Source organism: Artemia sp. Qi Xiang Cuo, chromosome 12, assembly GCF_049724085.1.
Source record: "Artemia sp. Qi Xiang Cuo chromosome 12, ASM4972408v1, whole genome shotgun sequence".
Lineage (NCBI taxonomy): Eukaryota > Metazoa > Arthropoda > Branchiopoda > Anostraca > Artemiidae > Artemia > Artemia sp. Qi Xiang Cuo.
Window position 1 is genome coordinate 23,638,191 of NC_142805.1, and position 16,556 is coordinate 23,654,746.

Genomic DNA, 16,556 nt, shown 5'->3' on the forward strand with positions numbered 1-16,556 from the left:
CTAATGGTCCTAACTGACGTTTTCTGAATTAATTATTACACTCCTATGAGCGTTTTAATAGGTCTTTATTCATTGTTCAATTAGATGAGGCATATTTACTTGCTGATGGATATAATGTTACTCTTATATATCATTTTTGTTAGACATAAAGGTCGGATCTGGTGCTTTTTTTGCATAAAAATGAAGCTATAACGCTACCAAAAATGTTCTAATTGCTTATACCATTTATACCAGTGGTTCCTAACCGGTTTTAAGCCATACACCACTTAGGCATTTCTAAAATCTTAATGCCCCCTCGTGATATTCATATTTTGTTATTCAAAGTGTTACGCGTATTCACCTGAGGGGAGCTTAAAAAACCATTAACTTGGTGTCTGTTTTGGATCGTCCTATAAGCATATTTTATACTAATTAGAAATATTGTCTGAATACAATACTTTTATACAACGTATAACATCCTTGCAATTGCAATTACTATCATGTCTCATTTTTACTCTTTAAATGCATTTGAATGTGATATCATTCACATGAAAGATGTTTTTTTTTTTTAATTAAGCCTCTAAAATAAAGTCAGTCGAAGGGGGCATGTCCTGCCCAAGACCCACCAAAATTTTGACATACCCCACCGGTGGGGTCTGCGCTGGTCCTATTCTGTTTCACAGAGGCAAATTTACTTGCTAATGGACACCAATGTATGCTAATGTAATGTACATAAAGGTTGTAATTAATAATTTTACAATCTCAATATTTCAAAGAGCTACTAAAAACAGCAACAGTGAAAATACAAAGTAGCAAGCACTATTTTTCATGGCCAACACAGTAAGTCACATTGAAAATGTTTAGCAATAAAATCAACTAAACATACATTTATACACCTCCAACAAAGCTGAAATAAGATGCTTTTTCTTTTCTATATTTTTTTTTTATTTTTGGATAAATTTATTGTTCTTTTCAGAGAAGTGTAACTCTTTGAAGAAGTCAAAGCCAGCACAAATTCATCTTCTTCGTCATCACTTAATCATCTTCTTGGTGATTCCTACTCCCAGCTCTTTTTATTGTCATCAATCTGCTTTAGAATTTCGTATTAGCAAGTGATGTAACGGAGCTGTAAAAACTGTGAAGCTGAAATGAAGGTGGTGAAGCTGCAAGGGTTATGTACAACCATAATTTGTCAATACTTTTCAAAGTTTTAGAATGCCTTGAGAGAAAATAATAGTTGATGGGGTAAAGTGATTTTTAATAACATAAAAGTGAGAATATAAACTTCAAGATCTTCCTATTTACTGTCTGTTAAGTGCCACTGCACCAGATATCGTCAATGTGGTAGGTAATGATTTCCCAATAAAGTTGCTAGGATTGTGTTTCCAACCTTAAGAAATTGCCTGAATGTACTTATTTTTAGTTATCCCTCCAACTTTGATGGAGAATAAGGATTAATTGTCTTTTCCTTGAACGAGCTAAATTATAAATTGCTTTTGTATAACAATTCACCCTTAAATTTCAAAGGAAAAAGAGCAAATCCCAATTTGTTGCAGTAAAATATAATTTAATCTTATATTTTTTAAATTCTTCTTCTAAAATGTCCCTTCTTATAAAATGTAATTTCATTCATAATAAAAAAATCAACTATCCCTAATATCTAGATGGAGCCCTCTTGAGACACAGCTAAAGGACTAGGGTAAATAATCATAGTTTTAGAGAAGCGACCCTTCAACATCTAGAAGAACGCACCATTAGTTCTTAAAATTATTTATAAGAAATTGTTAAGTCATTACTTACAAGTGCCATTACGACAATCATTTTTGTTGTATTTTTAAATGCGGTTTTACTCCATGAACGAGAGAAACTATTAATTACAACTCTTTAAATATGTTGTTAAGTGTAAAATGAACATTAAAAAAAAAAAATTAATTTTAGTAATGAGTATTTTGATCAATTCAGACACGTTTACAAGGATTAATTTTGGGTGTGTTTAAGATTTTGGAGAGGGGGAGGGTCAACGCTAGTTTAAGCTTCAAAAAATGATTAAGCTTATGAAAATGTAGAAAAATGTTTGGAAAACTAAGAAAAAAAAAATTGGGGCAACTTTCCTCCTTTCTTGAACGAACCTGAACGTAGTCCTCTATTGTATTTACTGAAAACACATACTCTTTTTGAAAATACACACAAACGAGGCTAATTATGAATAAATGAGGCTTCTCTGTCTCATTTGCACCTGCAAACTCCACTCTGAACTACTCTCTTCGGCCTAAAAAGTGTATTTCTAGAACCTTTTCTCTTAGAAATGATCATTTTAGTAAATTCATCTGTAAAACGCGCTCTATTTGTTGGTGGTTTTTGGTCTTTTCTACAGAGTTTTTCTACAGAGGCATTGCCTATTTCATCTGTGAGTCTTTTCTACTCAAAACTATAATATCAGTATTCTTACTTCATTTTATTCAGAAAATTTTTATTTGTTGATTATCAGTTTCTTCTAGTTCAATGATCGAACTATCAATATGAGCTAGAAGAATAAAAAAAAAAAAAAAAATTTTTTGTTTAGGGGTGAGGGAATGAAGAGACAAAAGTATTTCTTGTTTTCGATCGATTAAAAGTTTTCGCACCATAGGATCCACTTAACCCCTCTTAGGACTTAGAATCTACTGACATTAAAGTTGGGATGCAAATCATTAGACACTATGAGCACCGATACTATCAAAATAACAGGTCTACAATGTCTCAGAGGCGGCTTTTGGGATCTAGGTGACATTTTCAGGGAGTGTTTTTGATTGGGAGCCAATTTGACCTCAAATTGTGACTTAAGGGAGTGGTCAGAAAGAGTCGGATTAAAAAAAATTATGAACAGTAGGCAAGATAAAAGGAAAGAAGTAAAGGTTTGTAAATGAGAAACACAACATTCCCCAGATAAAATTAGATTTATCCTGTCATTGTAAGTCCGTCATTTTTGATTTTTTATGTATTGAAATTGAAAAACATGGCACTTTTGTCTAGAAATAAGATTAAAATTAAGGATATGTTCTGCTACTAACGATGCAACTCTGTAAATTTTCTTCTATACTTTGAAAAAAATTTGACGGAAATTATGCCGGATTTCATAAAGTTCCGAGTGATAGCCCTGTTCACAGTGGCGGAGCCAGAGGGGCGCCCCCTAACGTAGTCTAAAGTAGTTTAATTTACCTAATTAACGCAAGTTTGCGTTAATTAAACTTGCTCCTAACGTAAGTTTATCGGATCAACCTCTTTTGCGCCCCCCCCCCCCTTAAAAAAAGTTCTGAATCCGTCCTTGTCTTTTCATACGGCTTGTGATTTGGAGCTCCTAAAACTAGTGCGGACCTAGAATGGTGAATTTAACCGGGCTTAAAGTGTTGCGAATTGAGAAGGTTGTTTCCATGCTTGCAAAAATATGTTCAATTAAATTCTTATTTTTGGAATTTTAATTGATTTTATGTCTCCTATCGACCGCACAGTCTTCAAGACTGCAAAATTCACAATTTTCAGAAGTTCCTGGAAAGACTAAGGGAGCCTCTATGTGTATCTAAGCTGAATGAATTTTTCGTGCATCGTTAATATCGAAAAAAACTGAAATACAGTCGTAACAATTCTTATTTATTAGTTATAACTACACGTTATACATTTAAACGTGCACTGGTATTTATTTCTGGGTGGGTGGGGGGGGGCAGGTTTAAGAAACTACAAGAAACGACGAATTGTATGAACAAAATCGAAGACAGTAAAAATACCGCGGTCTGAAGGGGGCAAGGGACAGAAGGGCTTAATCTCCTTCCGCATGTCTGGAAGAGATAGCTTATAAACCGGTTACTTTAATTGGACATGTTGACTGTGCAGGGACTGTATAAGGACTGACATAGTAATATTCATATGCCAAGCAGTGTTGCCAATGCGGTACAGTTGTAACGTTTTTGGTACAATTTGGAGGTCCTGATGCAATACGGTACATTTGGAATTTTTTTTAGTACAATCAAATTTTCTAGTACATTTCGGATTTACTTGCTCCTTTCCGATTTGGATATCAATTTAAATTTTAGTAAGTAGAAAATTTTCTTTTAGTTGGTGCAAAAGTTTAACCTGCTCTTCAGATGGTATAAATTAATCTTTAGTGGTACAATTTTAGTTGAAAAACCTGTACAATTTATTTCAAAGCGTTGGCAACACTGATGCCACGCCTAATCTGTTTAACAAGGTTAATATTTTCAACAGTGCCACCACAGAGAGCTTACTTATAGAAAATGTTATGACTCAAAATGTTTATATTAATTTTGCTGGCTCAAAATCTAATGCAAAAAATATCAATCTGGTTTTAGGTTCTTTTCACTCTCTCACAGTTTGACATCTAAATCATGTATAAATATAACAGTTATCAAAATGATATGTAAAAATATTGAGAAAAATAATGTGATTGGCTATGGCGGAAATATGCCAAAAAAATAAACCAATGGAATTAGTGTGTATTTTTTTTTAACTCGGGGGTATAAGACAGTAATCTCTCTGTTTCTCTTTGATATCGCTTTCAAGATATTATTTTCATTAATATTGCTCATGTGAGGGCAGTTTAACACTACTTAGGGTATTTAATCTAAATACATAAATTTAAACTAATACAATATGTTTTATTTATATAAAATCTCGCTCTGGAACTTTTTTTCTCTTTTGTTTGTTAAGCACTGTAGTATGTTCTTTGTCACTGCCACTGCCAACAACTCAAACATTCAATTTTAACAGTTCCAGGCCTAAATGTTCTAAATCGTTTCCGTCCAGTAGATTTGGTGTTTGTTAACACTCTTATAAAAGTTTTGCAAAGTTACTCAGGAGTAGCTAAAAGTTAGGCATTGAACACAGCTTAATTATCATGAGATGAACTCTCCTGTTATTCGTCTGCCCTTTCCTTAAATAAACTAATATTATTTACATTCACTCTTGGATATGCCTCTTCTGATTTTGTAGTCTCTTTGTTTTACCTCTTTAGGAAAAAGGTTTCATAAATTACCTCATTACCTCTCCCTTATTCATTACCTAGGAAGTCGAATTCTAGCTGTAATATTATCCTCTCATTACCGCCTCCTCGCCATGCTAATATTTACTTTTGTTAATTTCGTATTCTGTATTATGCATTCTTCATTACTGATGGGAAATGCCAGTAATTGGTCTTTTTGGGCGTTCCCCTTTGTTTTTGTTTCGGAAGAATTTATTATAGATCGCATGGCCCTCTTTCTTTTTTTTTCAGTGCATAAAGAACATATATCTGCTTTGGGGAGGTTCAGTTTATTTCAAACAATATGCTTATAATATTGGTTATCAGACTAAAGAATGTTGTTTTTTTTTATTTTGCGATTCCCTGACTATGAGCTTCCAAGAATTTACCCGAAAAGTATTTTGAGACGGTCTGTCAAGCTGGAGAGAGCCTAAATTCGAAAAAACAACAACATAAAAACGGTTTTGAAAACACAAGGAAGTATGGTCCTATTCATAAAAGACTTTGGGTAGGAGATAGACCCAGAAAGCTCTTCTTGTGTTCACCCATGAGGGCTTTCCCTAATCGGAATAAATAGCTTGAAACGTTAACAGTGTCTTAAGTCCTCTTAAGAGACAAGTTCAAATTTTTATATTTACTCAGGTTTCATCATCTGGGCTTGACAACCTAAAAGCAGAACTTGTAGCCTAGTAACGCATTTTTGCTTATCACGTACTTTGCATTTTTGCCTTAGACCAATTTTTTAACTTCCTTGCAATTTTAAGATAAAACAAAATCTGATTATGCTCGATAAGGTGCTATTTTGAGGGACAACATAGCAAAAATACATCTTGTGGTGGTTTCAAAATAACATCGGTGATTTTTCGGGTATTTATCGGTATCCAAAAAGGATCGGGTACATACTTAAAAATAATCTCGAGTATTTTATCGGGACTTAATTTCGTTTTATCACCAGTTTTAACGCGGATTGGGTATTTGGTTAGTTATTTGGGTATTTAACGCGGATTCGCAGATTTTAAATTAAGCTGAAAACAAAATACTATATTTCTCTGGCAAAAGAGTGAAATTTGGTTTAATTTTTTGATTTTTTTTTACCTTTCAGATAGCATATCTTAATCTATTTTTCATTACATTCCCTTTTATTTTTTATTTATAGTTTTTTGAATCTCGTGTTTTTATTTTCTAAATATTTTTTTTAATTTGATGCTGTTGCTTTCTGCATTTATTTATATGACAATTCGCGTGATCATAATATAATATCTGGGTTTTAGTCTTATGGTTATAAATGTGTATTTTCTTCTTCATTTTTTTTTACCAATGTGTCTAAAATCTTTGCTGGGCCATACTATCGTTACAGTTCCTTATTAGAAAAATAACAGTTTTCTGTAAATTTAAGAACCGTGCAACGAAACGGTTTACTCGTTTTACTAGTTATCGTATACCGTTTATTAGTTTACTTGACTTATCGCACCCGTTTAGAATTCACACCAGACCCAATGGCTCTGCTATTTTTTTTCGGTGTTATCTCATCTTGTTTGTTTTAGAGCCATAGGTGCTTTTTCAATGAAAGCGAACAGCTCGAGGAAGCAAATTTTTCATTTATATCAGGTCTAAAAGCTTTTTAAAACCTTTTGAACGTCTTTTGATCTCTGTTCAAATTGAAACACTCTGAAAATTGAATTGATTTACAGTAATTAAATTGAAAAAGAAGATGGACTCCAAATATAGAGTTTTCATTTTCTGATTAAATGTTAGCATATCTTATAATATAATATAACTTTTTAATTAGTCCTACAAAATTGAAATCAGACTGAAAGTCAAAACGAAAGAAATTAAACCTAAATTGAAAATTGAAACTAATAAAAAGAGTTTTTGGCAAGTGAAGTCCAAAGAACGAAATTATTTAATCTTTGTGTAAGTAGCAAAGAAAAAACAAGGACAAGAGCAAATTGAAAAACGAGCAATTTTGAAAATTGAAAAAGAAGAAAAACATAGTGAACTTTTAAAACAATGCGTAGTTTAAAAAAAATAAAGAAGCCGATAGCTGAGAAATAAAAAAACGAAATTAATTAAAATACAGGCTATAATTTATTTACTTTTTCCGATCCAGAATTAACTTTTCCGATCTTCTTCTTGGATGGCCAGTCCAGCTTTTAATATTTAATTAATTATAGTATTTTGGGTTATAAGTAAGAAAAAATTGTGTTTATCTTTTCTAAACCTTTTGGTATTTTTATCTAAAAGGACATGTGTCTTAAGAGCAGCCATTCTTTAGGAAAGCTTTTCGAAAGTATTCCACTATATATCAGCTGTTCAAACTTCCTTCTATTAATAGTATTTAGGTATCCCCACATATAAGGCTATTCTATTTTTCTTTTTGCCTTTAGTCTAGATTTGAATCACGGCTAAGAAAGTTTTTGTATTATAAAAACTTCTGTTTCTGTAAATTGTTTTTGGAAAGTTACTATTAACCTGCAGGTGGAAATAATACAAATACTTGTTATTAGTTTTAGCTTTACAGTTCTTAATTCCTTTGTTTCTGTATCCTTAATGAAATGAAAGCCGTCCTGGCTAAGTGGTTGGCGCGTTGGTTTGAGAATTCTTTGTCCGAAGGGCACTGGTTCAAACCCTGCCGTGGCCGGTTATTTGATTTGGGACTGGTGTCAGTGGCTTGACTCTGTAAGCCCAGCCAGAGTCAACCCAGCTCTAAATGGGTATCTGGAAAAATCTGGGGAAGGGAAGCAGGAAGGATGTGCGAAAGCACAGCCCTGGCTGATCGCACCTCCTGGCTGTGAAGGGCTTTGAAACGGAGATCAACACAGCCGGTTTGGACCTTCAGGGTCTAGTGTCGTCATATTTACTTACTTACTCACTAATGAAATCATAGGAAGTGAGAAAATACTCAGAGCCTTCCTTCTACTCTAAGATTCCAACCCATGTACTTCAAAATTCCAGAGAGATACGCTCTTTTGCTTCTCTGGAAGATATGGGACACTGATCCATCTTTAAACTTACTATAGGTCTTGAATAGTCAAAACCTCGTAAAAATTTTACGGTCACATAATAAGTGGTCAGGTCTCTATTTGTCACTTTTTTGTTACCAGTCCGTATATTTTTCAGAGTAGATGTAACTGAGTAGAAACAAATCCCTTTCCATCAACTTCGAATTTGCTTGTTTTCTATGACTCGAGAGCAAGACCATTTTGAGGGAATTTTGGCGTATTTATGAAGATATATAAAAACAAAGTTCAGGAATAAAGTTCATCCTAGGGAAGGAAATAAATTGTGTTATCTTTTTTTAATGATTAATAAAGTCTCAAGGTTTGTGATTTATTGGATGATTTAAAGTAGAAAAATAAACACTAGACTTGTTCATAGATAATTAAAAGAATGTATACGTCTATAAGTAACAGCCCTGAAACGTGTTCCAATCACTTAGTAAGTGGCCATATCTCTATTTGCCACTTTCCTGCCACTAGCTCGTATTTTTAGAGTAGATGCGTCTGGATGGAAATAAATTCTTTTCCAGCAGCTACGATGTTTTTTTTCTTCCGTGACTCGAGAATAAGAACATTTTGACGTATTTATGATGATCTAACCAAAAAGACAGTTCTGGAATAAAGTTTGTCCTAGGGGAAAATTAAGTCGTGTTCTCTTTTCTAAGGGTCAAAAAACATGTTTGTAATTTATTAAATGATTTAAAATAGAAAAACAAATAGTTGACTTTTTCATGTGCATAGTAATGTCAACTTTGGGGGGAGGTCAGGGGATGTCATCTTTCCCCCTAGATTTTTTTGCCAAGGCCTAGATTTTGAAAAATACTTTTTTGGGGATAGGATATTTTTCATTAAAAAACGCCTTTTTTGTGTATTTTCATTGAAAATGACAGAAAAACGACCCATTCCTCCCCTTAGATTTGAAAAAATCCCTCCCCCCTAAATTTTGTTAGTTGACGCCACTAGATAGATAATCCAGGGAATTTATACTTTCAAACCCATAGCCCATAAAAGTGTTATAGTAACTTAGTAAGTGGTCATATCACTGTTTGCCATTTTCCCGATACGAGTCCATGTATTTCTTAGGATAACCAAACGCATCTCTTTCTAGCCACTTCAGTTCTTATTTGGTTTTCCAATAATTTGAAAAACAGATTGTTTTTTGGATACTCTGCCCTATTCATGATTGCTTAACCAAAAAAGAGAAAGAAAGAAAGGGAAAGCTCCCGAATTATGTCATCGTTGGGCTGAACTAACAGGAATTTGTTTGAGGAAAAGCAAGACATTTAGGGGTAGGCCTAATTCTTTTAAATGCAAAAAAACACGCAGATCAAATGCTAAATATATGATACTCCGTCTCTCCACAAGTGCATGTTTGATATCGCTACCTGTTTTTAAACATCAAATAGCGGGTAGTATCGAAAATTGGGTATTTTATTGTGCTTTTATTAATCTTTTAATAGTAAAAATTTAACACTAATTAGTCAATAATCAAATTCTGAATTTCTGAGAAAAAATAAAGTTGTGGCATAGATCTTGCTTTAGTTCTTATCCTTATTTCTAATACTTTTTATCCTGATGAATATTATTTGGTTTGCTTTTTTTGACATACAAATTTTGTGACACTATTTAAGAAATCTAAATTCTATGAAATTCAAGTAATTTAATATTGTTTTATATTTTACCAGAAATTACGTGCCGAATTGGCTGCACAGTTCCTTAAATGCTGGTTAAAACTCGCCATAAAAAATAATACACTGTCTAGGCTCTAAGATATTTCTTATTACATCATATTTTTTTTTTATTTCTAATTTATTCTTGTCCAAATGAATCTGATTTAATTTGCTCGTATTAAAATTAAAATCCTTATGGAACCCATATCTCTGTTTTGACATTTTTTGAATATATCTTACAATCTCTTATAAAGGCTATATATAACAATTTTTATTGGTTGATTTATCAATATTGATGTATCAATAATGATATGTCTATGATATATCAATATTGATATATCAACCAATGGAAATCGAGGCTGGCTTATAAAACATTCTAGTAAAAGTTATGCCGGTCAGTAGCAAATAACGACAGAAAAAGTAAGTTCTATAGAAACTGATGACGCTTCCATTGTTATAATCATTTATAATATATAAACTAGAATTAATAATTGGTCTATATCATTATATTTCAAGGTTTTGAATGTTTTATTAAAGTCATAAGTGTAATATTTTTGAATTTAACACCAAAAACCACTAGCCTGAAACACTTTCCACTACTGTTTTGACTTCGGTTTCCAATTCTATCCAATACTTACCTTCTCGTGAATACGCCAATATGGCAGCTTTCCGCTTGTCGCGATTAATGGATATAAACTATGTAAAGCTTAGCCGGCTTCATTTTCCAGCTCACCAAAAAAGGCCTTAAAGTTGATTAATAAAGCTAGTTGGCATTCTCAATTTTCTTCTTGATAATAGTGAAAACTCTTTTCTGTTTTCTTATATCATTACTATAATTTTATTTATGTTAACATTTAATATGTTATACAAAACCTCTGTTCCAAGTTACGAATAGTACTATGATTGCAATTAATCTTAGCAAAGTTTAGTAGTAGCGTAGAATTTTCCTATTTTATTAGACCGACCTGGAGTTGATATTGAAGTGTAACTTTTCGGTTAAAAGGTGAATGAGCTTAGAAGCGGAACTTGGAAATTCTAAGGTTCGAAGACTGAGGCTTTACAAAGAGGAAGGAGAAGTATTAGTTATAAACTTTAGGACGTATGCTTGGTTTTGATAGCTGTAATCTCATCTTCTCAAGTTAGATCTGTACATGGATTGAAATTCAGTGATTCAAATGGCGTAAAGTTACAAAAGGTACATAACCGGGAAAAATAAAGACTGGAACATTTACCTTGTAATTTCAAATGGAAGGTCATTTTGGCATACAAAATATGAAAAAATATGCCTTAAAATATTCAGTTTCCTGTTATCTCCCAGCCCGAAGATGAACAACATCCTATGGAAATAAATAAAACAAACCTAGTATAGGAGGGATCAGGGAGGGACGGGGGGTAATGCCCCCCTTCTTGAGAAACAAGAAGTCATTTACAAAAGAATAAAAAGAAAAAAAGAAGAAAGACTCACATTCAAACCTTAAAAATGGAATCACTGCTCTTACCCCCCCCCCCCCCCCACTGCTAAAACCTGAAGAACAAATTAAGATACAGGAATAGACGGTGAGATAATTAATCAAATGTTTTCTGTCTGGAAGATGGGCCACATATCTGAAATAGAGACTCCAGATGGGTCATGATCAAAACACCACTTTGGGAAAATTGAATTAGATGAAACATGATAACTATAAATCAAAATACATGTTTATCTATTGCGTATCATGCTGAAAGGAAAAGCCAATAAACAATGAAAAAGAGTATTGTGTTTTTCGTAGCCAATCTAACTGGTATCTGCTTTCGACTGGTTGACCATAAAGGCATGGTATGATATAATTATAAGTTTGAATACCACAGAGTTAGAGTGTAGAGAAACAGGGGGTTTACTTGTGGAAAATTGGGAGGCTAAGATAGTGTTTGTTCTTTTTTACTCGCTTCAAACTTCATGCAAAAGAACCGCTCATGTGTTGCATTCTTTTTACTGGCCTAAAGTTCGACATAGCAAGGAGGGAGAAACATGGCAGGTCATTAGGCTTCTTCTGACATGCACTTAAAGAGCAATGTAATTCACTTCCAAAAATACGTCATAAAAACAAACCAATTGTATTAAAGGAATCTTTTTAGCACTGAAATATTGGCTAGTAATATCTCTTTTTCGATTTCTTAAAATAATTTATTTCTTGTTATGGCCCCTTAGGAGATTTATTCTTCTTATGGCCCATAAGCAAGCAGTGCAGGATTTTTGGCTTGACGAGAAAAAATTATAAAATTCAAAGCTCGCACATTTTTGTCGTGAAGGCTACTTAGTAAGACTGGGGGCTAGAAAGGTCAATGAACCCTAACTAAGGGCTTCTCTTTTTATAAGGGCTACTTAGGCCAACTGGCTAGGCTTCAAATTTGTTTTTTGCTGGTTACCTTTTTTTAATTGAAAATGTATATTATTTTGATAGAACTTTAATATGCCAAAACTCGTATATTTCATATAGTCTGACATTTAGCCGTACGTTCCCTCTACTATTTTTTTGAAACAAAACACAATGTAGCAAATTAAATTCCTATCCTATTCTAATATTAGACAACCTTGTACTGGCGAATTTTGCCTATTAAATATTTTCCAAAACATTTTTATGTCTATAATCCTGCATATCTGTTTTCTGAAAAACACTGCCTTGCTACGACTAATAGATATATTTTGAAGATAGAGATAAGCAAGTAAATCTAAAGCATTAATTGACCTCATATTTTCAAGCTCATTATAAAAAAAAATATTATAGGAGATTCATTTTTACCAAAATACTCATTACTAAAAGTAGTAAGTTTCTTGATGTGCGCATTTAGAATTATCAGGGTATTTAAACTTTGATGTGCACAAATCAATTCAGAAATATGATAGATTACATGTATTTTCACATATTTTATACAGATGAAACATACCTGATTACTAGCCCTGCTCTATCGACTAATGACGCCTCTGGAACTGCCACTAGCTAATCTTTTGGTTTCTCTTAGTTCAAAACTAAATTTGCATTATCATTTTTTACATCGCCTATTAATTTTGTATGCAGATAATAAAAACAAAATCTTGCATTTAGCGCGTTTTGATTTGGGCTGTCGTAGTATAAAATTTCTACCTTGTCTTCTTTAAAAAGGAAAGGTTGCCACAAACCCTAATTTTTCTGTTATTTTTCGTATTTAGATAGTATTAAGTATGTTGGTTGCTTTCTTAGCAACAAATAATGCCAGTTTCAAAAATTTACAATATTTTTATTCAAGACGTCGTGTTTTTTTTAAGATTTTTTATTCTTTATTGACCTTGTTTGTTTCTTATTTTTCGTCTTTTAAAACGGGTTTTAATACTGTTAAAAATCGAATTTCGGTTTGCAATATCCGTTTAGTATGCTATGCAATGTTTAATGTTGAAATGAAGTTTTATATGTGTTTTTTTTTTTTGTATGGAAGTGTTGTATATCATATTCATATCAGAATAACTGCTGGATGTTTTCACTATTTCACACTTTCAGCAATAAGTTTGTTTTCGTTAATTTTATGCATTCCAAGTCTATTTGTGATATTGTTTTTTATTCATTTTGTCAGGATATGCAAATTCAATGTTAATTTGATTGGTTCCTCGTGGGCATAGCTAGGTGGGATTCCCAATTCTAAAACATATTGATTTAAAAAAAAGATTACGGTTTTAATTTAATGTAGACCATTTCATTGAATGATTTTCTAAATTTCATTTTTTGATAATTCCACATTATAAATATATACGAACAGTAGCGAAAAGTCCTTTACTCTCCATTGGAGATTTTTGAAACACATCTGAAACCGTACACTCTTCATGACCCCGCCTTCGTGCGCGCGCAATGACAAATGCTTAGTGCATCACGACGAGAAACTAATGCTCTAACCGTCTGGGAACTTCCCAAACAGCGCGCTATGAATATGTGTCATTTTTGGAAATTTTTTTAGCTATTGTTTGTATATATATATATATTTATGCTGTAGATAAGTAAAAAAACATGTTTTCAATGATATCCTACCTGCTGCACGTAACTGCTCCCCATTAAATTCTAGTGCCTAAAATCCCACCCTTGAGCCACTCAAACAGAGTGGATGGCACACTGGAGTCCAAGTCCTTTTTCCTTCGGAATGCAGGTCTAAGTCCTGGTGTTGCTAAAAATTTCACACGTCCTGGCTTAGGGTGGGGGTCAGTGGCTTGACTTTGCAAGCTCAGCCACCTGGGGCGTAGATGCAATGGGCCTCTGGTACCTGAGCCTCGATCCCGTTGGGGCTTTAGCAAAAAAAAGAGTATTTCTTCCAATGGGCAGGTCTTACCAACGTCCTCTATATATTCTAGGTGAGTTTGTCTACTCTGCACTGTGCCAGGACATTTAAAATTTTCAGATTAATAAATATTATTATGAGCTTGAATTACAATTTTCTCCGTGGTGAAAATTGACCAAAAAATGTATTATCATTTAAGTATATATCATAATGACACACACTGAGATGAATTGAGTGGGTATTTCACGGTCTAAAAAGACTATAATTCTTGAAACAGTAATGATTTTGCTACACCAGGAAAACAGAAATAGTGCGACAAATAAATTTCGTGTTAATAATTTTATGTGGCAGCATTCTTTTTCTCGTCCTATCATAAATTAGTAAAGACTTTCCATCTTAATTACTAAATACTTTTATTTCTTGACCGTTATTTTTTTAGTATGTTATATGTTTCAGAAATTTATGGTTTACCAAATTTTTGGAGTTGAATCCTGGCTATGCCCCAAGTTTTTGTTTGTTTTTTGTTTGTTTCTGTTTTGTTAGTAGCGCATAAGCTAAAGGAAATTGTAGCTTGATGTATTTGAAATAAAAGTATACGTTATAGTATATATTTTTTTGTTATTTGGATTGTTTGTAAAAACTATTAGAAGTATAAGTTTAATTGATATGTCACCGTCTATTTCTTGGCACCTTTTTGCTGATAAAATTTTACAATGAGGTTGTCACTTTTATTATCACCTAAGAACAAGGTTTGTTAAAAAAATCCATGCCCCTTGAAAAATAAAAAAAATGACCTTTAAATTAATTTTTATCATTTTTAATATTTCAATTTGATTATAGAACTGACCTAATGGAGTCACATTTCTTATCACACAGGAACAAGGCTTGTTAAAAAATTCCCTACCCCTTGAAAAATGAAAAAAAATGACCTTTAAATTCATTTTTATCATTTTAGTATTTCAATTTGATTATAGAACTGAACTAAAGGTGTCAGATTTATAATCATCATATAACAAGGTTTGTTCAAAGAATCCATGCCCATTTAAAAATGAAAAAAATGGCCTTCAAATTAATTTTAGCATTTTAGTATTTTAATTTGATTATAAAACTGACCTAATGGTGTCACATTTATAATCATCCAAGAACAAAGGTTTGTTCAAAGAATCCGTGCCCCTTAAAAAATGAAAAAAATTACGTTTAAATTCATTTTTATCATTTTAGTATTTCAATTTGATTATAGAACTGACCTAATGGTGTCACATTTATAATCATCCTAGAACAAATTTTGTTCAAAGAATCCCTGCCCCATGAAAAATGAAAAAATGACCTTTAAATTCATTTTTATCATTTTAGTATTTCAATTTGATTATAGAACTAACCTAATGGTGTCACATTTCTTATCCCCCAGGAACAAGGTTTGTTAAAAAATTCCCTACCCCTTGAAAAATGAAAAAAAATTACCTTTCAATTCATTTTTATCATTTTAGTATTTCATTTTGATTATAGAACTGAACTGAAGGTGTCACATTTATAATCATCATAGAACAAGGTTTGTTGAAAGAATCCATGCCCCTTGAAAAATGGAAAATATGGCCTTTAAATTCATTTTATCATTTTAGTATTTTAATTTGATTATAAAACTCACCTAATGGTGTCACATTTATAATCATCCAAGAACAAAGTTTGTTCAAAGAATCCATGCCCCTTGAAAAATGAAAAAAATGGCCTTTAAATTCATTTTATCATTTTAGTATTTTAATTTGATTATAAAACTGACCTAATGGTGCCACATTTATAATCATCCAAGAACAAGGTTTGTTCAAAGAATCCGTGCCCCTTGAAAAATGAAAAAAATGACCTTTAAATTCATTTTTATCATTTTACTATTTCAATTTGATTATAGAACTAACCTAATGATGTCACATTTCTTATCACCCAGGAACAAGGTTTGTTAAAAAATTCCCTACCCCTTGAAAAATGAAAAAAAATTACCTTTAAATTCATTTTTATCATTTTAGTATTTCAATTTGATTATAGAACTGAACTAAAGGTGTCACATTTATAATCATCATATAACAAGGTTTGTTCAAAGAATCCATGCCCCTTTAAAAATGAAAAAAATGGCCTTCAAATTCATTTTAGCATTTTAGTATTTTAATTTGATTATAAAACTGACCTAATGGTGTCACATTTTTAATCATCCAAGAACAAAGGTTTGTTCAAAGAATCCGTGCCCCTTAAAAAATGAAAAAAATTACGTTTAAATTCATTTTTATCATTTTAGTATTTCAATTTGATTATAGAACTGAACTAAAGGTGTCACATTTATAATCATCATATAACAAGGTTTGTTCAAAGAATCCATGCCCTTTTAAAAATGAAAAAAATGGCCTTCAAATTCATTTTAGCATTTTAGTATTTTAATTTGATTATAAAACTGACCTAATGGTGTCACATTTTTAATCATCCAAGAACAAAGGTTTGTTCAAAGAATCCGTGCCCCTTGAAAAATGAAAAAAATTACCTTTAAATTCATTTTTATCATTTTAGTATTTCAATTTGATTATAGAACTGAACTAAAGGTGTCACATTTATAATCATCATATAACAAGGTTTGTT

The 16,556-nt window shown here is 32.2% G+C and overlaps 1 protein-coding gene across 1 annotated transcript in view; it reads left to right on the forward strand.

Annotated features, from left to right (window-relative positions):
• The window catches only part of LOC148945906 (uncharacterized), a 684,784-nt gene extending 681,139 nt beyond the window's left edge, over nucleotides 1–3,645 (forward strand). Inside the window, exon 25 of the mRNA XM_089097548.1 lies at nucleotides 956–3,645. Coding sequence (XP_088953674.1) covers nucleotides 956–965 — 10 coding nt within the window. The 3' untranslated portion in view covers nucleotides 966–3,645. The remainder of the gene's footprint in view (nucleotides 1–955) is intronic.
• Nucleotides 3,646–16,556: the final 12,911 nt, after the last annotated feature.